At 39.5% G+C, this 21,329-nt stretch overlaps 1 protein-coding gene across 4 annotated transcripts in view; it reads left to right on the forward strand.

Moving 5' to 3' along the window:
* SPOCK3 (SPARC (osteonectin), cwcv and kazal like domains proteoglycan 3) overlaps nt 1–21,329 on the forward strand; it is a 177,948-nt gene that overhangs the window by 150,316 nt on the left and 6,303 nt on the right. For all 4 annotated transcript variants that reach the window (XM_042468598.1, XM_042468599.1, XM_042468601.1 and 1 more), the window contains 2 exons: nt 8,597–8,713; nt 18,652–18,873. In XM_042468598.1, coding sequence (XP_042324532.1) covers nt 8,597–8,713; nt 18,652–18,873 — 339 coding nt within the window. The remainder of the gene's footprint in view (nt 1–8,596; nt 8,714–18,651; nt 18,874–21,329) is intronic.

Consider the following 21,329-nt stretch of genomic DNA (forward strand, 5'->3'; position numbering starts at 1 on the left):
CTTGATTCCAAGTAATTTGATATAGTTAAAGCTGTATTCCAGTTTAAAATTAGTGTTAATTCAAGCTGGATCCAGTGGATGAATAATTACTGCAGCTTTCTCCCTGCCACAGGAGAAAGCAAATATTTCTGTGAGGTTCTCAACTAGTGTTCATACATTTTGACGTATTTTGTTTATATATAGATGTGAAATTTTTTTTTGCACAAAATCATGATTTTTGTGTAAAATATTTTTCAGATGCACAGATGGTGTTGTGGGATTTGCTTGGTTTTTGTTTGTTTGGATTTTTTGCAAAAAACAAAACAGAACACAAAATTGCACATAAAAATTCCTACATGGCTTTTTGTACAATACTAATGGAAGTCTTTTGTGCAAAAATATTAACCTCAATCTATGGCTATCTGTAAAAGTATATCTTGCTTGGAGAATGTGAGTTTTTGAACAACCTCTCTCCATCATTTTAATGCCAAAATATTAATTTCTGCATAGAATATTTTTCCAAAACACTTTGGAATATGTGAATACAGGGTGAACTACACAACATTCATGCCTCTTTGTTATTTTTCAACCAGACAACAATATCATAAAACATTATTTCTTTCCCTAGAAAGGCATCTGTCAATATACATAGGATCTGCCTACTTATTGTGAATGAAGCTAGATGTCACCGACACACAGTTTAGACTAAGGAATTAGGCCTCATAAACAGTATTCAGATGAGGCATCATCTTATCATGACTATAAGCTTTGTTTTTTTATATAAAAACAGAAGCTGTAAAACACTGAACAATAAGTACAATGTAGGATTTGCTGAAGAAGTGACAAGTTTCTGTAAGAGGAATTTTAAATCAGTGATTGAAACACACTGATTTATGAGCAGGTAATTCCAGGTAACTACAGGTAGAATTGTAACCTTAATCAGCTATGAAAACGTCAGTTTATGTGTGACCCCTTATGCACCATCTTGTAGTTTAAGATACTAATTATAATCAGCAATACTGAGAAATAACTTTAGCTGACTTTAATCTCCAAAGGAACCCTGCAAGGCAGCAAGGTGAAATGACCTACTTCAGTTGTAGGATTACCAGGTGAGACACAGGAAAGGGTTCCTGCAGCTTTAAGGGCTGTGCAGATAAGGACATTTCAACAGGTGTTGATTGCATGATAAGCAAAAGGGAATTTTAGCAGGTGTTCTTTCTTGACATGCAACACTAGCTGAAATTCCCTCTTCTACACAGCTATTAAGGATAGAAGAGCCCTGTTCTGATTTCCATCTGGCAACCCTATTTGGTTGGCACAAGGACAAGGAGGAGGAACAACAAAACAGGAATTAGTGTCTGAATGGTGCAGACAGACTTTTGAAATTGTCAGTACTCATAGAGCAGGCTGGAGAATAATTTGGGCCAATCCTGTCAGAGTGCTTTGGGTTGTGGGTTAAGTCTGGTCTGATTCCCTGACTTTTCAACATTATTTTTCCAGAAAGCAAACACTCTTGCTTAATTGACTAGCCAATTGGTACAGTTTGATGACACACTGCAGCATTATGGGAGAAGTATGGAAACATGAAAAATAGATCCTACATACTGTCAAATGTGGTTAGAACACTAAAAAGAAATGTTATAGAAGGTCAAGTGAAATGGCAAGTGAAAAGTTATTTAGGGCAAAGAGTTGTACTTAACAAAGAAGTAGGTCAGTTGCGCATCTTTTTGTTGTAAATCTTGACAATCATCTCTAGTCCTGATGTTTGAATGAGATGTGCCTTGACTTTTGTCTGGGGACAAGATCAGATCTCTCTTGTGAATGTACATTATAATTGAAATCATTTTAGATTTTATGATACATTAATCGTGGACAGAATGCCTGTATGGAACATTAATTTGAGGCAATAAGAAAAAGCATCTGTAGTTCCGTGGTATATCAGCAGTATTTGTAACATAGAATAACTGGAGTATAAAACTCATTTGCTTCATTAAGTAGTACAGAAATCATACTGCTTTTATTTTTAGATTTTAATGTGCATTGTGAAAGTCCAATCTTTTTAAAAGCAACAGATAGCTTGAATATAAGACGTATGTGACAGTACATAGTATTGGCTAAAAAAATGGACTGTGAGACATGACGGTGGTCTACACTGCTGACACAGTATGCAACCATGTTACAGTGCTATGACAGCGTGCAACAAGGCACCACAAAAGGTGAGGTCATTTTTCTGGCAGAGCATAGGTCACCCAGGATTCCCATTGTTCTCCATTCTGGATTACCTGTGACCCATGGCTTTGTTGGGGGCTATTGTCCTCTCTCTCCTTGCACTGTCATTGCAGAAAGGCAACAGCAGCCACACTGTTGACTCAATTTGTACAGTGATCCCAATGACACAACTATGACAACACTCACCTCATGGGAGCACAACTGTTGTGCAATGCTATAATTCTAAACTGCACAATCATAAGTTGGTTTACAAAATCATAAATTCCCAACAAAATGCTTTTGGGCAAGTTTTTTTTCCACTCAAAGGGATTATGTTACACAACTGGCAACATTTTTTTTAAAAAATTAAGCAATAACAAAATTAATCTAATGCAGTATTTGATGTCATTTCCATTCAGCTGTTGTGAATAGAATCTCCCAGTTATGAAATAGTACTTTGCAGGAGCCAGCATGGTGTAGTGGTTAGAGCCTTGAATTAAGGCAATGGAGATCAGGGTCCATTTCCCTGCTGGAGCATAAAAACTCACTGGGTGACCTTCAGCAAGTCACATTATTTCAGCTTCAAAGGTTTGCAATGGCAAACCCCCTCTGAAAAAACTTGCCAAGAAAATTCCACCATAAGTAAAAAATTATTTGGAGCATACACACACACAAAAAAACCATGGCCACAACCAAGAGGCATGTAGGAAAGGAAAGACAGGCTTTTAGAAACAGTTCTGAAATACTATCTTGCTTCTTTGCAAACAGACATAATTGATTCTGGCATAGCCATTTCACTTCCTTTTCTCTCTGAAGCAGTTAAGGGGGCATATGCATCAGCTCCTCCGAGTGACCTTTCTGAGAATTGCTGTGTCAAGGTGGAGCACGACATGTAAAGCCTAAATAATCTGTTGTACTTCCAACTGAGAGCCAGAATATCAAAAGTTCTGCAGTACCTTCATTTGACTCTCAGAGCCACTGCTCTCCACTCCCCACCTCCCCCCAAAAACCTTGCCAAAGTAGTTTAAATCTAGCTGACTGGAAGTTTCAACTTGTCATTTTTTTTATGACAGCCATTCACTCAAGAGGCAGAGGGTTACTTCACAAATTGATATAGCTACCTTATAAATAGTTAACTCCTATCATTCCCAGGCACACCAAGAATGAAAGTCAGCTAGCAGCCTTTGAGGAGGATACCTCTGGCATTAAAAAAAGTAAAGTGTGAACTGGAGCCAGGATGGAAGTAGAAAATGGACAACTATCCTATTTTTCCCCTCTTTTTTTATCCACTTCAGGCACTGTTTTGGAAATACTATAAAGAAATGTCAGATTGAACTGATAGCTGGGAATGTGAGGGTTATAGAAGGGTGTGTAAAAAAAACACTGTTCAACAAAGAGATTCAGCTGACTATACTCAGAATGAGAAACAAAGGATGAAAGTAAACTCTAAATATCCAGAAGGTTACCATAGGTAGAAAATAACATTGGGAACAACTGACAGGATGGATTTGAAGGAAGGAGGATCTCTGTTGTATCTTCAGGGTTAGAAAACTTGGGAGGGGAGTTTAAAGCCTTTGTAAAGCAAAAGCAAAATTAATGTACAGAATGTTAAAATTAATGTAATGTTCCAATGTACAGAATCCATTACGCATTGTACACAGAAGAAGACACATTAATAGTTTAAGCAGCATTAAAAGTTTCAGGTTGTGGAATCATCTGGAGGTGAGAGTAGTTCTTATCTTCCGTGGTCCTCTGTAGTCACTGACTCCTTTATGTGAAAAGAATGGCTGTCCTGATACTGTTTGTTTGTTTCTGAACTTAAAAATGATTTATTTACAGTGCTAAAATAGCTATCATTCTGAGGGGGGAGTCTTGTAACCTATTTACACACACACACACACACACACACACACACACCATTTGCCATGTCTTAAGAAATTCTGCAGTGTAGGATACTGTTGCTACTTGATTTGCAAGATCTTTGGGGAAATTCTGGTTCAGACAACAGAAATGCTAGTTGCTAATATTTTAAATACTGATTACTCTATTCTTTTAGCAATCAAAAAAGTCCCTTCCTTCTCTTCCTCCTGTGGGCACACATTCAGTCCTAGGAGGTGGTACAGTCCTATGAGGAAAGATACTGTACAATATTCTGAATAATGTTAAGTTTACCATGATTTCTGGTAGCCTGTAGCCCTTGTTAATGATACATATGCAACATAGTATAATTATACATGGAATTATTCTGATACTATATGGCATAATTTACTAATTTTGGAATGAAATGTTACCTAAGGAATATAAGACATAGTCTAGCTGGATGCTTTTTTAAGGGAATTGCTAAATAAAAATAATTATTTCCATTTAGGAGAAGTGATACATTCAGAGTACAGTCATCTGAAATTCAGTCCCATAAGCATGTCATTTAATCTGGTTTTTGGGAACCTTGACAGGCTGCTGATACAACATAGTCATTGTTTATATCTTTTACTTACTTTCAGGATATGTTTGTTCTCATAAACAACTGATCTTGTGAACTATCATGCTGTTTTAGATGTATATTTTAGGTATAAAATGTTAACAGATCTTTCATTCATGTCCCTTTGATTCAATGGTATGAAAGTAAACACTTTTTTATTGAAGATTATAGTGGTGAAGGAAAATATATTGATTGTATTTCCAGAAATTTCCAGCCGTAAAATTATATTCAGATTCCAACTCCAAATGGTTGCATTGCTTTATGTGAAAACAAATTCTGCAGTTGGTTTACTTTCCATTTATATAATATGAAAGTTATTTATGAAACATGTAAGAAGGAGACTTTAAGTTACTTCATTTCCCCCATAGTTAAATATGTTGATTTTTGTAAACCCTGTCAGCTTCTAGCACTTTGAGATGATAGAACCAAAATAACCTTTGAGCTAGAGACTTCATTTATCCATACTAATTCTTTTAATGGCTGCTAGAATTGATTGCAAGAGCAAGAGTGCCTGCAGTAGTATTAGACAAAAGGAAAAGCACTTCTTGGCAGGTTCCTGAGTGGATTCATCTGATTTAATATGCATTCTTTGATTACTGTCTAACCTTCCACAACCTTTACTGTCTGTCTTTTGTCATTAAAGATTCATCTGCCAACCTATTGGGTGAAATAATAGTCTGAATTACCTCATCTTGACCTATTTTAAATCATTGCAGACCAATACGTAGTATATAATTTGAGTAGCATGCCTTCATTTGGGGAAAGATTTTTCATTTTAAAGGGATAGATAAATGGTGCCATTTCTGCCCAAGTATAGCTTGCTAGTTAGATTAAATCCCTGTATGCTACAGCCTTGATCTGGCATTCTGGCAGTAGCAGAACCCAAGAGCTTAATTGAACTATCTACTATCTGGGGGTTTAGCATTATGCATGGGTGTAATTATTCCATGGGGAGCAGATTGTACTCTGTTATGTGCACTACTGTAGTTCCTTTGAAATGCTGATACTCAAACATTCATTTATTCTATCCTCAAGTTTCCAGGAATGTCAGTCGCAGTAGCAGAGGCCAGTGCAGAGGTACCAGTCATAGCCTACTACTCTTCACATGAAACATAACATTTAACATAAGCTCCTTAGCTTACTTTGGGTCCAGAGCTGTCAGCCAAAATAGACATTCAAGACAAGCAATTGGATGCTATGGAACTGGAGGACAGTAACATAGCTGTGGCCTTTCCTCTGCTTAAATCAGTGGTTCTCAACCTATGGGTCATGATCCCTTTGGGGGTCGAACAACCCTTTCACAGAGGTTGCCTAAGACCATAAGAAAACACATGTTTCTGACAGTCTTAGGAACTGAGACACCGCTCCTCTGTCCATTTCCAGGCAGGTTGAGGGTCACCACAACATGGGGAACTGTATTAAGGGGTTGTGGCATTAGGAAGGTTGAGAACCACTGGCTTAAGTGAAGCTCACTTCCATGAGCTGGGCTCGGAATCTGGATTAGCTGTTCATTCAACAAACTGTAATACATTGAGCTGCACATGCCTTCCTCCAACTTGGCACAGGCTATACTGTTCTTGGTAGCAGTTGGGTTCAGCTAAATACCAAGAAACAGCAGTATAGATAAAGATAGCAACAACAAGGGTGCACATGCCTGCAGTGCTCAGAGACTTCTTGCCAGTATAATAAAAATGCTTCATGAATGTAATAAATTGAAAACTGCTGTGATATACTATTGGACATCAGCGGTTAAGTGCTTAATATCACTGCATGCCCACTATCAAATTCTCTCTCACATATCAGGTTTTAGATATCAGATTGATTGATTGATCCATTATATTTATATCTTGGCTTATTTTGGTTGTGGGCAATCAAAGTAGCAGGCCTATGGCACCCAGATGGATTCGCTTAAAGGCACTGACTAGACCCATTTTATTTCAGCAAGGTTTCTACACCATGTTGCTTAGAGCAAACACTCCTCTTACATTCCTGTCACTTGAGGAAGATCATTTTGGCAAGTCAAAGCCAGATGAGATGAGAACTAATTGCACTTAGAGGTGTGCAAAACCCTTCAAATGAGGTTTTTGGGGTGGGTGGGAATCTTACCTATAAGTTGACTGTAGTTTTCTATTAATGACCTGAAATTTAAGTAGAATGTTATCCATTTATTCAGGTTTTAACTCAAATTATCCCAACATTAAAGACATAAAAAGTTTACATTTCTGAGTTTGAGTCTTACCTGTAGTTTGTTCATGTTTTTCGTATTTTATTGGGTTGTTAAACTCTGTTGGTGTTGTTACTGCTGTTTTTCATGTACTAAAACTTTTGCAAGTGTATGCATTTTTCTTAATGTGTCTATTTATTTGTAAAAATTACCTAATTTAGACAACTTTCTCCCTTAACTAAAGTATATTTCTGCATATTTTTTCTCAATTATGCACGTTCTAGCTATTCATATTTTAAAGTATTCACATGTTCAAGGCAAGCTGCATATTTTGTCACAAGTCTTGGGAGGGGCAAAAGTACTACTTTCATAGATTCTGTTAATTCCATCAGAATTTCATCCCATTTCTACTTAAAGTATGCACATATATGGGAAAAAAATCTCCTGATTAACTCTTCATATCCTTATTAAATAAAAATAAAGAAAATGAAGTATAGTAAATTTCTACTATTTTGCTACACAGAATGAAAGCATAAGAAAACACAACAAGAATCATACTTGATCAGTTCAGATGAAAGTATTTTGTTCACATCAGAGCCAATTAGATATCTGTGGTAACCTTAATCCTACATAAATTCATGTAATCCTCCTTTAAAGTCATCCAGTAGGTGATCATGGCCCTGTCTGCATGGGCCAGATTCAAAAGCCTCCCCTTGTTCTCTCACCAGGGAAATAGGATGACGCACAGGCCAAAGACTGGTTCTTACTTTTGAACATTCACCAATTGTTTGAGATCTTCCAGGAAGATTTGGAGCCCTCCAGTCCCATGCTGGGTGGTTGTTTGAAACATGCCCTGGTCAGCCTTCTAGTGCTTCCATTGCTGCTTCCAGTTGCTTGCTCTGAGATCAAAACAAGCTGCCCAGACATGTGCTTGTCACTAGGTGCCTTGTTCTGACCTGAAAGCAAAGTGACCCATGGTAGTGGTAGACGTGGTGGGCAGCTGAGCAGGACAGATGTGCATTCAGCTGTCTGGCATTAGACCAGATAGGCTTTCAATGGGGAGAGAGTAAGGGCAGCTCCAGAGGCGGGATATTCTGGGCTGCCCCTTTTCAGCAAGACAGAGCCCATAACTACATCTTGTGGTAGTTAATGCCACCATTAAACTGTGCAATGTGAGAAGAAGCACACCAATTTAAATGTTCTTAACTCACCATTTGGCTTTATTGGAGAACCCTGGGCTCTAGTATGGGAGGCAAACAAAATCCTTTTCCTGCCTACTTTATTCCTGCCATGCACACCCCTATATCATTCCTTAAAATTCCCATATTGTATCATCCCTTTACTCACCTTTTAAAAAAAAGGTAAAAACCACATTTAACAATCTTTTTTCCTCCATATCGGAGTTGCTCCAGCTTCTTTATCATTTAGGTTGCCCTTTTCTGCTATTTTTCCACCTTTGAAAATCCTTTTTTAATGTGTGGTGACCAAAACTGTACATAGTGGTTGCAAGAGTAGTTCCACAATAGATTTAAGTAAAGATACGGCAAGATACACATTCATTAAATGCTATTGCCAAAGCACTGCATAAATTACAAATTTTAAGGTGTTGAGTTTTTAATCCCAGTTAACATTGGAAAGACAAAAGATAAAACAATTCACAAGGAAACTATTGCCTATAGTTAGTCTTCATTTGTTTACCACCACTTGAAAGATTGAATTTATATGCAGCCTGGAAAGATTAAAGAGCTTTTCATTTTGCTTTTCAGTGTGCAGTGACCTGGAGTTCAGAGAGGTTGCAAACAGATTGCGAGATTGGTTCAAGGCTCTTCATGAAAGCGGAATTCAGAAGAGGACTAGAATTGTACAAAGGCCTGAAAGAAGCAGTAAGCACTTACAACTTTAGATATCTTTTTGAGAGAATCTCTGTGAAGTTGTTTTGTTTTGTTTTTTACAGATGACTAATTTTTCAGTTGGTCTCAAACTGAGTTTCTAAGCAACTCACTACAGAAGCATTAACATTCCTTCCAGAAGTCAATATTCCTACTATGGGGCTCTCCCCCATAGTTCTAATAAGGAAAATATAGTTTGATACATCGAAATGATGGTTTTCCCTATAATGCAGGACTGGAGAACATATGGCCCTCCAGATGTTATTAGATTGCAGCTTCCACCAGGCCTAGCCAGCATAAGAGATTATGTAGGGGTAAGAGAAGAGGGCCTAAATACCCTAAATCCCTCGTGGCAACCCTATGGTACGTGCCAGAGACAGCACACGGAGGCCTCTCTGTGGGCACAGGTACTCATCTGCCTCCCTGCCAAGGGCTCAGAAAGCCAGAGAAGCCTTGCCGGAACACAAAAAGTTAACACAGGACCTGCTGGGCTGCCTCCATCCTGCCTCTTCCACATTCTCATCAGCCACTAGTTGTAGGGAAATGTCAATCACTGCAGAAGGAGGACCAGGTGATTGATGGCTCCCTCTGACCAATGGCTAATGAGAATGTGGAAGAGGCAGAATGGCAGGCCCCGACTTAATAGGGATGTTTTGCGCACCTTCAAATAGTGCCTGGTGACCATAACGTTAAACTATCATGGAGTTTCCTTGGCAACTTTTGTCAGGGGGTGGGCTGCTGTTGCCTGAGGCTGAGAGATTACGCTGTGGGTGTGTGTGTATGTTCAGGTTGTTCCTGGCAACCCTAAGTGCCTAAGGTGAAACTTGTCAGCGCAACTGCTGGGGTCCAACAACCCTTGTCAGCAACTCAAACAAGTCCTGGGGTTAAATCAGACCCTTGGAGCAGAGCTGGCAAATTTCCAGAAGCCGAAGCATGGCTTCCAGAGTCCAATTGGGATGACAGCAACTGGATGTCTTCCAGGAACTGCAGCAATGCAGTAACCTCCAGGGACACACAGCAAACCGATGCTGTAGCTTCTTCTGATAAACCACCAGAGAAACAAAAGTCCCCAAAGTGCTCTTTATTCACAGTGCTATAATACAAAACTAGATCTCTAAAACTCCAAAACATACCAATCCAAACTCCTACTTCAAACCCACACCACCCCCTTGCAACCACTGGGTTTATATAGACTCCAGACCATGTGGTCTCCCAAACCCAGTGAGTTCAGGTGTGTAGCCATGTCATGTGTCTCCTGTGCAATCCAGACACATGTTTCATCATCCATGGCTACATGCACTTGGACATTGAAGTGTCCTTGGCCCAATGAGCATCAGCTGTGGATGATCAGCCTTGCCACTGTGCTGAATGCTCATGGCCAAACACACACACACACACACACACACATCAAGCATTTCCCTGTGTGCTGTGTTTTAACCCTTCAAATCCTGACAAAACTATCATGCAGTTTTCTTGACAGGTTTTGTCCGGGGAGGCAGGGTTGCTATTGCTAGCCTGATGGTGTGCCTTGGATTCTCAAGTGTGCCTTGGATTCCCCCCCCCTCAGAAGTCCTGCCTCCCAAAAGTCCCTCCCTCCAGGACTGGGTAACACCCAGTGCAGGAACATCACTGAATTTGGGCACTCAGTCTCTAAAAGGTTTGCCACCACTGCCCTAACCAAATCCCATCTGATCTTGGAAGCTAAGTAGTGTCTGCCCTGGTTAGTATTTGGATGGGAGACCATTAATGAATACCAGATTCTGTAGGCTATATGTCAGAGTAAGGAACTGGCAAAACCACTGAGTATCCCTTGCCTAAGAAACCCCCTATGGAATTAATGAGGTCACCATAAATTGACACTAAAGACACACAGATACAAGAGATTATGAGAATACATGATGGACCATGTATTCTGCAACCTAAAGTGAAGATAAAAAGTAAAAGGTTACACCCACTTTGCCCAAACAGACTTCCATTTTTTTGGTACCAATCATTCATTTTCTTTTCCTCCCCACCCCATTAGATTTTGAGAAGTGCAGGGCTCTTCGGGGAAGAGAGAAGGATATCAGTTCCACTGTCTGCTTCTCTTCTGTTGGTGAATGAAAAGCACTGGATACGATGCAAATTACTTTAATAGACTCAAATGGCAGGTTGCAATCTTTGCTGTATAGTGGTCCAAAAACCTGTTAGCGAATGCTACTCTATAACAAAAGTACATGCCCAAAATGTATTGTGCAGATAGAGGAGTATATGCACAATCCAAGCTCAAAGAAAAAATGGTGAAATATTGATCCTTAAGAGGATAACTCTTACCAATTTTAAACTCTGAAGATTCTGTTGTTTATGCATCAAAATAAGTTGAATATCAGGTTATGTAATTACTGGCAGACTTTGTTTAAAACGGCAATTACTGTGTTCGGTGATACATCTGAGTGTGGTTTCCCACTGAAAAATCAAGGCAAATTAGGTTTTGTGAGCATTGAACTTGAACCCTTTATTAATGCAAAAAGCCAGCTCTGTGAATTTCTCCTGTGTGGTGTTTAATAGAGCTTACTTACTGCTTACCTTGATGACTTTACTATTAACATTTTTAGATGTTCTGAATATTTTTTATCATGTTTGTTTCATTATGGCTGCATCTTTCTGCAAATTTGCATTCCTTAGAAATCCTATTATTTTACTTAATTGAAACTGTTAATTCTTTGTGTGATTATGTGTGGTTAGGCAAAGTACAGTGCACCCTTCCCTTACACAAGGGATCCGTTCCACCCTTCCCCCGCGTAAGAGAAAAAATGCAGATGCTCAAGCCCCATTCAAATGAATGGGGCTCGTACCCATGGCAGTGGGGCAGTGGCGCACAGGGCACACACCATGGGAGCACACGCACCATTGTTTCCTTCCTGCGTGTGGCTCCCTTACTTCCGTTGTGGCTTCCAGCATATGTTGGAAGCTGCGTATAATGCAGGCGCACTGTAGAATAAATATGAAACAGTCCTTGCATGAATTCATTTTTCTTGTAATTTCAGAAAAAAATAAATATACAGAACAGTCTCCCCCAACCTGGTGCCCTCCAAATATATTAGACTATAACTCCTGCTGAGTTGAAGTCGAACACACCCAGAGAAAACCAGTTTGGGAAAGCAGAAGAAATGTACACGTGTAAAATATCTGTGCAGCTATATCTTCTTTTTCAGAAGATTACAGCCTGAAACAGAAGGGCCAAAAGAAGTGGTTTTTGGATGTTTTGGGAGTGTAGTGTTCAGATGACTCAAACCCCCAAAGCAGCCAGAAGCCACATTGAGGTGGCAGGAGCCAGACTTTTCAGGAGTGATCCTACCAGTGGCCTGTTTGGGACCACAGAGGTGACTGACTTCAGTTAAGTGGCATATGCGATTTTCACCTGCATATATGATCAGATTGATTCTAACTCCTTTAGATTCTTATTAAATTGGTAGATTTAAGGAAGGGCCTTGTGAATTGTTCCATATCTATTGCTGGTTGCCATGATCTCATATTTCCCTTTTTCTGTTTTTATTGCTCTCTGCCCACCTCTGCTTCCAGCACTATAGTTTTGATGCACTTGTACCATTTTCCTATTAGAACCTCTTTGTTGTTGTTGTTGTTGTTGTTGTGTTCCTTCAAGTCATTTCTGACTTATGGTGACCGGAGGTTTTCTTGGCAATAGCAAGTAAATTTCTATACTGCTTAGGGAATGCTTAAATGGAAGAAAGTATCCAGAAAGCTGGATACTCATTTTTGTGACCTCAGAAGGACGCCAGGCTGAGTCAACCCTGAGCCCCTGGCTGGTACTGAACTCACAACATTGTGGTTTGTGAGTTAGTAGCTGCAGTACAAGCATTTAACCACTTTTCCATCAGGGTTCCTGGTGGCTTAAGGTTTGTTCAGAGGAGGCATGCCTTTACCTTTTTCTGAAGCTGAAAGACTGTTACTTGCCCAAAGTCATCCAGTGGGTTTCCATGGCCTAATGAGGATTTGAATCCTGGTCCCCCAGACTCATAGTCCAACACCCAAACCACCACACAGCAGTTCTCAACAACAGTGCTGAAAGCAGCAAAAGATAGTATAGTGCGCCCTTGCTTTATACGGGGATCCATTCCGGACACGCACACCCCGTGTAAAGCAAATAGCACGTATGCTCGAGCCCTATTGACAATAATGGAGCTGATGCATGTGATACACGCACCATTTTGTTTCCGTCACGTGGCTTTCAGCATAAGCTGAAAGCCGCATAAAAGGTGCCTGCGTATGACGCGAGCACACTGTACTATTAGCTGCCCTTGGTTTGAGTCCTGGATCTTTTGTTCAAAATCTGTTGAGAACATATGATTTAGAGGCTCAGATCAGAGACCCAAAGCATCTCAGTACACAGTGCCTCAGTTTTCATTAAGAAGTATGCATTCCCAATTTTTCAGTTCTTAATAGCCAGCTGTGGCACCCCAAACCCAAATTTCAATATGCCCTGAAGTGCCAATCAGTTCAGATGAGAAGTTTAGGTTGTTTTATTCTGAAAGCAAGATTACTAGGTTTATAATCTTATTGAGTCACTGAAAAAAACTATATCACGTTCTAAAATTCTTATAGCTAATTCTCATCTCTGTATGTTTATTTTAAAAGGAAGCAAATTCTATCTGATATCAATCAAATGTTTATTCTAGTTTATGGCCAGCATTCTTTCTGATAAAAATGTGAAATCTTCTAATAGCCATTTCAACAGCCATTCTGCTGTACTTTCCCCCCTGTGTGTTGAAAGAATATTATCTCAGTCATTCTTACAGAAACACTGATGGCTCCTGTTACTGTCTGTGTACTAAAAATGGGAAGCTAAGCATAAGAAAAGTGGTTTGCCTAAGGCTACAGGTGTTTTATGGTTCACAGACTTAACTATTCTAGTGCATGCTGAGTCTCCAGCCGTGATCAGGGCTTCACACTTTTTATCTTGCATTTAATTTCTGTGCTTCTGTTCATCAGTTACCTAATCCTGTGCTTTTCTCTGTGTCTCTTTCTCACTTTTCCCATCAACATTTAATCCTCTAATTCTCTCTTGTCTCTTAGTAGCCTTGTAAAATTGAATTGGCTGTGTATCAATAATTTTCTATAAACTTGAACAAAATTTCAAACTGAGATGCAAAATAGTACTAAAGGCAACCCCCCCATTTTCTTATCAAACCTGATTTTTAACTTCATGCTTTTGCTTTGCAGAGTTTTAAAATGAGTTAGTTCAATAATATTAAATAGTAAATAGCTACAGGGATAGGCCAAAGTGGTCATACTTCTGTTTGGTAACCTTCAGTAATCAAAATTTACCTCTTGGTTTAAAACAGAAATATTTGCAGATACACTTTTTATTGTAAGGTTTCACCCATGAATTCCTAACTGAGGAAATGCCAAGCATGATGAAGTGCAGAAACATTTATGGCAATCTGTAGAATTCAGTACTTCCTTTGGAATTCATCCCAATGGCAGGTTTCCCGGAAGGAAAAAAAAAAATCACTGTGTATATGTGCCAACTTGGTAAATGGCCAAATGTCATACACTAAACCAAAAACAAGAATAGTTTTTCTACAGGACAAGGTGCAGTGAGGGAGAGACCCAAAATTAGCAGTCTAATAGTCAAATCAAACATTAATAGTTGAAACAAACACTAGAATCTGACCAGTCTAGATTCTTTCCAGAGGATACATTATGAAATAGATTCATAATTCCACTGTACCTCTGTTTCTCATAGGCTACATCTTCATTGCAGAAATAATCCAGGTTGACACCATTTTAAATATCATGGCTCAATGCTAGGAAATTAATAGTAACTATAGTTTTGAGAGACATTTAGCCTTCTCTATCATAGAGTTCTGGTGCCATAGCAAACTGCGAGGCTTTTAAAAAGGCGACAAAAATCTTGCCGATTTATACTGTCCAGAACCAATTGAATCCCCTTCCTTTTATTATTTTTCTTATTTATGGTCTGTTTTTTCTGTTTTTTATTTTTGATGTATTGTTATGTACTTTTAACAATCTTTTACTGTTAATTTTATAGTTGGGAGGGGGAAGGTTGGGTTGGGGTCTTGTGGGACTTGTTGTTTTTATTCTTGTATATTGTATTAACTTTGCTGTTACCCGCCTCGATCCTCAAAGTGGATGAGGCGGGATATAAATAAATATTTATTATTATTATTATTATTATTATTATTATTATTACAATTCCCAGAATTCCATAGCATTGATCCATGGCAGTTAAAGTTGTTTCAACCTGGACTATTTCTGCAGTATAGATGCAGCCTTGGTGAAACATTTGAAACTCTCTAAACTCTGAATCTTCTACAGGGAAACTTTGACCACAGCAGTATTTCAGCAGGGAGAGGTGTACAGACTGGATAAGTAATCACGTTAATTAAATTATCACACATGGTTAAGTTCTTATAAATTTACTTGCAGTGATGCACACATGCAAATCTGTTCCTGAGATTTTAATAACCCATTACTTCTGTCCAGGAAAAAGGTGGTGGTATGGATTGTTATGCTAGTAAATAAAATAGCATAATATAAAATATTTAGGAATTATCACTTTGTGTTGCCTAACATGGACTGTATTGTATTTCTTGATGTAAAGACACACATACACAGGCGCGCGCGCGCACACACACACACACACACACACACTTGCATCTGTAATATGGAATAACAATGCCAGTACATTCTTTATTTTTTCCTACATTAAAAATATGCATTTGAAAAAATTGTCAGTTATTGCCTCAGATGTTGCTGTCAAATAACCACAGTACAACATATTGGAAGTAAGGCCACAACTTTATTTGCAAACAATTGGTAGGGTTGGCACAAGCATAAGGTCAGGATCTGTGCAATCAAACCACCCAATGTAGTCTGATTATCCAAACCGGGCACCCACCCGGTGCTTGGGATGACCTAGGAGCTAAGGAACACAACTTGACCGCAAACCTTGTCTTGCGTTCACCAATTCACAAAGCCCCTAGTCACCGGGAGGCGCTCCTGTGTTCTGCCCCCCACAATGGCCAAACGCCTGCCCTGTTCGCCCCCGGGTACCTATTGACTCCCAAACCAGAGCTCCATAGCCCTGGTACCACAACGTGCAGATCCTGGCCTATACTGCCGCCAAGTTGTGACTAAAAACCACCTAACAACAGCGGTGGGCGGGCGGGAGAAGCACCAAGACTTGCTCCCTTCCACAGCTTGGCTCCGCTCTGCTCGAAGCCAAGCAACCGACTGAGGGAAAGGGCCAGCAACACGGCCTTATATAGGCCTAGGCCCCTCCCTCCCTGCGTGCTGTGAGGGGCCCCGCCTCCAAGGCCCAGCCCACCAATGGGCAACCTTGGAGGACCGGAAGCCCCGCACCAACGAAACCGTCTCCCAGAGTGTCGCGGAGCAGAAGGGCCACCCCTTCCGCCCCCGCGCACCAATAGGGAGCCGGGCAAGCCCCAGAGCACTCTGGGGCTTGTAATCCAGCCGCGTCTAGCGGCAAAATGGTCTGCCCGGCGAGGTGGGCAACCGTTGCTATACACTTCATTTAAGGGGTATGATATGTAATTTCTCTATACAACATACTTTTCACTTGAAAGAAATTGCCTTGCAATTCACAAATATTTTCACTGGTCTCACTAGACATAGTGACTTTGAATTATAAAACCCAGGGGTATGGTGTGAGTTTAAAGAGAATTTTCTCACATTGATTTATGTTCTTTATTTTGTAAAAGAGTATTTGAAAGTTGTCTATTTCAAAATAATAAATTATTTTATAAAGACTGGATGACAGATGTATAACTATTTGCATGGTGATTCATTAGTAAAGTGCAAGATGAAACACATGTAGCATTAAATATAAAATGGTGGAAATGGTTTTGGATAAAAAAGACAGAGTAACTGGATATGAGATTCAGAAATAATCTGTGATAGAATGAAAAGGTTTTAAAATTTTAAACCTGTATATTTTAGAACCTAAAGATGATTATCGTTATAGATTATTTTTATTCTACATTATATTTGAATATTCTGCTACTATGTATTCAATGGCAGTATTTCATTGCAGCATTTTATATGTACTTTATCAACATTTTACTTGCTTTGAGTAAATACCATAGGCATGGAATTGAGAAGAAAACTAAAAGTGCAAAATTCTTTTGTCTTGATAGCTTTTGTGCTTTTCTGGATTTTCACCAAATTTTCTGCCATTACTGTGTCAAGTTTCCAACAAAAGCAGTTATTTTGTTTATGTTAAGATGTTTTGAGCAGTAGATCTTGTGGAATATTTTTATGGAATACTCTGCCAGTGTTCAAACATAGGATCAAATGCATGGAGCAACATCCTATTCATGCTAACAGCACCGTTTAAATTCCACACAGACTGGTTTCTTGACATGGGCCTGTTCATATAGGGGCTGTGCATGCCAGCGGGAAAGGCCAGGCTGGAAGTGGAGTCAGGGTGTAGCATCCATATGATGCACACCCTAACTCAACCCCCAGGGTGGCGTAATGCCGCACACCATGTGGTGAAGTGCATGGCATCACAGAGTGCCTCTGGTGCTGCGCCCACATGATGCAGCACTGAAGGAGTGCCATAAAGCCACTTTTTTTCAACTCCTTTTTGCGCCCTGCAAAGGTGAGATCGAGGCCACAGCGTGCAGTTGCCACGGTCCCAATCTGGCTTATGGGTGGTCTGCACAGCCCCATATTCATCAAATGCATACCTGTGAAACTGAGGATCAGGCTACCTCCCTACATGGCAGCCCACCTCCCTCATATCATTGACATATAGAATAGTACAGTGTGCAAGAATTTTCTGTTCAAGCTGGCTTGAAGTCTCAGGAAAGTGAATCTGAATAAAACAGCATTCCTGGTCACTCTGAGAGTCCTACTGAGATTCAAATGAACACGAGTAGAATTCCTACACACCATGTTACTCAACACAGCAAGGGAAAAATCTAAAGAGATGGGAATCACCAATATTAGAGGCAAAGCCAGTTAAAATTATTCCATCCCTGTACCCAGTTTTAGCCCTCACATATTTGGAAAATTGTGTGAACAACTCTGTTATCAGGTATCAGCATCTGTACAATTTGCTCAGCTTCAGACAATCTAGCTTCAAGTCTGCATGGCCTCAAACAGTGTGGGAACGGGCCCACAATGTATTTATTCTCTGTAGTTTTACAGTTTTACAGAAATCAGTGAAAATCTTAAAATGTTGATAAGATTTGCCTGTTGCAACTGCTGAAACAAAAGTTTACAAAATTTACTGTAAGTCCTTTATTGCAGTGATCTCTATTTTCAGTTAATTGAGGAAAGATAGAGAACCTAAAGACAAGCTGCATATCAGCCTGATTTTCTGCTACTGCTGTCAAGGGCAGTTTTGCCAGCTCAGTCTGTTTTGGCTTACCTTCCCTGAGAGAGCTAATTAGCAAAAGGGGATCCAGCCATAACCTTCTTAGCATACAACCAAAGTGACAGCATGCTATGTCTCTCCAGGCTATTCCCCCTTTATCTGGTCTTCACCCTTCCTTTCTCACCAAATTTCATGTAATTATATGTATCTCCCTGGTGCTTATCCTGTGTGGTCTTATTCTTCAGTTTCTCATTTCGTGGATGTTAACATTATGATGCAAGGGTGCCAAAATTCTTTCCTACTGTTGAATGCATGTGGGTTGGAAGTAAGCGTATTTAGATGACTGCTTCCACATTAATGGAGTGTTTAATAAAAGATTCCATAATTCTACTTTTTGAAGTGCCATTAGTGTGTTACTTTCATAAAATATCTTCAACACTGTTCACAAAATTTTTATAGGTATCCTGTAAAAAAAATTTCTATGACAATGGATTTCTTTGGTTTAGCTAAGCCATATCCCAGATGGACCTTTTTCATCTGATCACTTTGAATTTCTGTCTCTTAGGATTTGATACCAGTATTTTGCCAATTTGCAAGGACTCCCTTGGCTGGATGTTTAACAGGCTTGATACAAACTATGACCTGCTGTTGGACCAATCAGAACTTGGAAGCATTTACCTTGATAAGAACGAGCAGTGCACCAAGGCTTTCTTCAATTCTTGTGATACATATAAGGATAGTTTGATATCTAACAATGAATGGTGCTATTGCTTCCAGAGACAACAAGGTAAAAAAAAAAGGCTATAGTTGTAACAAGTTGCAAATAGTGATAATTGATCAAATGAATGGATGTAGAATATAGAAATGTGGAGAATACAGGTGGGAGGAACTAGAAATATTTAAGAGGAATTGTGCTTCTGCAGTAGTGCTTTTCTCTTTTCCTGCTTCCCACTTCAGCCTTTGAAAAGACGAGAAGGAAGAGGACCCATTCTAAATCAGATATGGCATGATGGGGGAGAGTCTGCAATTAGAAGGCAAAACATCTACTAACCAGAGCTACTATCCCTTCCCTCAGTCCCAAGCATAAATCAAATAACTTCTATTCGTGCAAGAGGCTGTCTTGATCTCACTCAGTGTAAAAAGTAATTCACTAAAATATGAGAGATAATACATATGCATAGCATGCCTCTTTTACAACAATTTTATTCCATTTTGTGATTCATTTCAAATGGCTTTTAAGCAAGTAAAACTAGTTTTAGCAATTGGTTTCTCATCAAAAACCATTTTCATTGTTTTCCTGTTCTTTCTTGGCCCTTGTTTGATGGGACATTGTTTCCAAGTTGGTATATCTAGAACTATTTTAGTGTCTTTACAGGGTGAAACACATGGTCCTAATGAAGCAGCTTCTGGCTGCTTTGGAGGTGTGCCGATTAGATGATGCATGCCTCCAAAGCGGCTGGAAGCTGCACCAAGGCTGTGCTCCAGTCTTTTGGACCAGACCAAAAAGGAAGTGCTGATCAGCCCCAGTGAACAGGGCCTGCCTTGGAAGTGGGTCATGTGGTCGGGAGGGTTCGTACCCGCTTCTGGAAGGAATGAACTCAGGCCGCTCTTTCCTACCCCTCTGTTCTGGCCTTACCATTTCCACCCCACCCCCTAAAAAGCCCCATACCTTTTCTGGGAGCTTTTACTGCTTGAAAGGATCGCCACAGTCCATGCATTATCTCTTTGTCTAATCCTTTCACTAGGATAAGGAGGGAGAGATACAAAATTAAGAGTAGATTGTCTATTTTGTTTTTTTTTAAATATTGATTCTCTTATTGCATGACTAAGAGGCTGTGTAGACCACCCCTAAGGGGCGGCTTGCAGCTGCTTCCAGCTGTACTGGATTGGGTCTGCGGAAACTGCATGCCGTGGCCCCTGATCTGGCCTTTCCAGGGCACAAAAAGGAGCTGCCTGGAAAGGGCACTAAAGCCATGGTGCCATGTCTTTACAGCATTCCTTTGGCACTGCAGCATGTGGATGCAATGCCAGAGGAGCATTGTGACGCTGCATGCCATGTGGTGTGGCGTGTGGTGTCATGTCGACCTGGGGGCGGAGCTGGAGCGTGCACTATATGGACGCCATGCCCCAACTCTGCCCCCAGGGCAGCTTTTCCTGATGGTATTCACAGCCCCTAAGAGGCTGACTATAGATGTTAATTTTAAAATATAGCTAATAATTGTAACTCTCTCCCCATCACTTTATTCAAAAGATACAAACCCTGTAAAGCTTAGAGTGCCTTTTCATTTTTGTTTTGTGCTGAGATCTTGAGTTGGATGGGAACACATGACTTCAGTTTGCAATGCTGAAAATTTTTCTGTTGAAATAAATGGATTACTTTTAGACAAATTGTGGGACAGTCTGGACTGGGGCTATAAAGGATGAAAAAAGATAAAGCTCTGATTCATTATGTGCTACATTTGCAGTCTGAACTGCATCGTTTGTACTTAAGCTTTGAGTAATATAGGGAGGAAATGGAGTTACTAGCTACATTCTTAAAGTAAACACTAGTACAGTCGGCTCTTTTTATACACTGATTTCTTATATACAAATTCAAGCATCCATGGTTTGAAAATGTTAAAAAAAGTATAAATTTCAAATATCAAAGCTTGATTTTCCATTTTTATAAGGGACACCATTTTGCTGTGTCATTATACTTAATGGGACTTGAGCATCCATGGATTTTGTTATCAGCGGGGTAGCTTGGAACCAAACTCCAGCATATAACAAGGATCCACTGTATAACTCTTTTAAAAAAACAAGTTGTACCATGTCTTGTCAATAGATACAAGGGAAATCTTTTTTGTTTCAGTTTTAAACCTGAACTGCTTTTACAAGTGTGTTCCATTAAAATATCCAGAATGTATAAGAATGAGTAGTATTATGGCACTGTAGTCCAGAAACAGAAGGAACATGGTATTAACACTATTTCAAACGCACTATATAATGAAATGGATCAAAACTAAAAGAATGCGAACTTCAGCTTAAATCTTATTTAGATAAAAGTTTTCCTATTCATAATGGAGAAGAGAATGAAGTTCAAGTCAAGCAGTGGATAGGTAGATAGACACACAGAATGAACAATCCAGTTAAGTTTAAATATTTAAATTGCACTGGTCTGAATGTAAGATTTTTAATGCTTGATTCTTGCAAATAATAATAATAATAATAATAATAATAATAATAATAATAATAATAATAATA

This window comes from Sceloporus undulatus, chromosome 5 (assembly GCF_019175285.1).
Source record: "Sceloporus undulatus isolate JIND9_A2432 ecotype Alabama chromosome 5, SceUnd_v1.1, whole genome shotgun sequence".
Lineage (NCBI taxonomy): Eukaryota > Metazoa > Chordata > Lepidosauria > Squamata > Phrynosomatidae > Sceloporus > Sceloporus undulatus.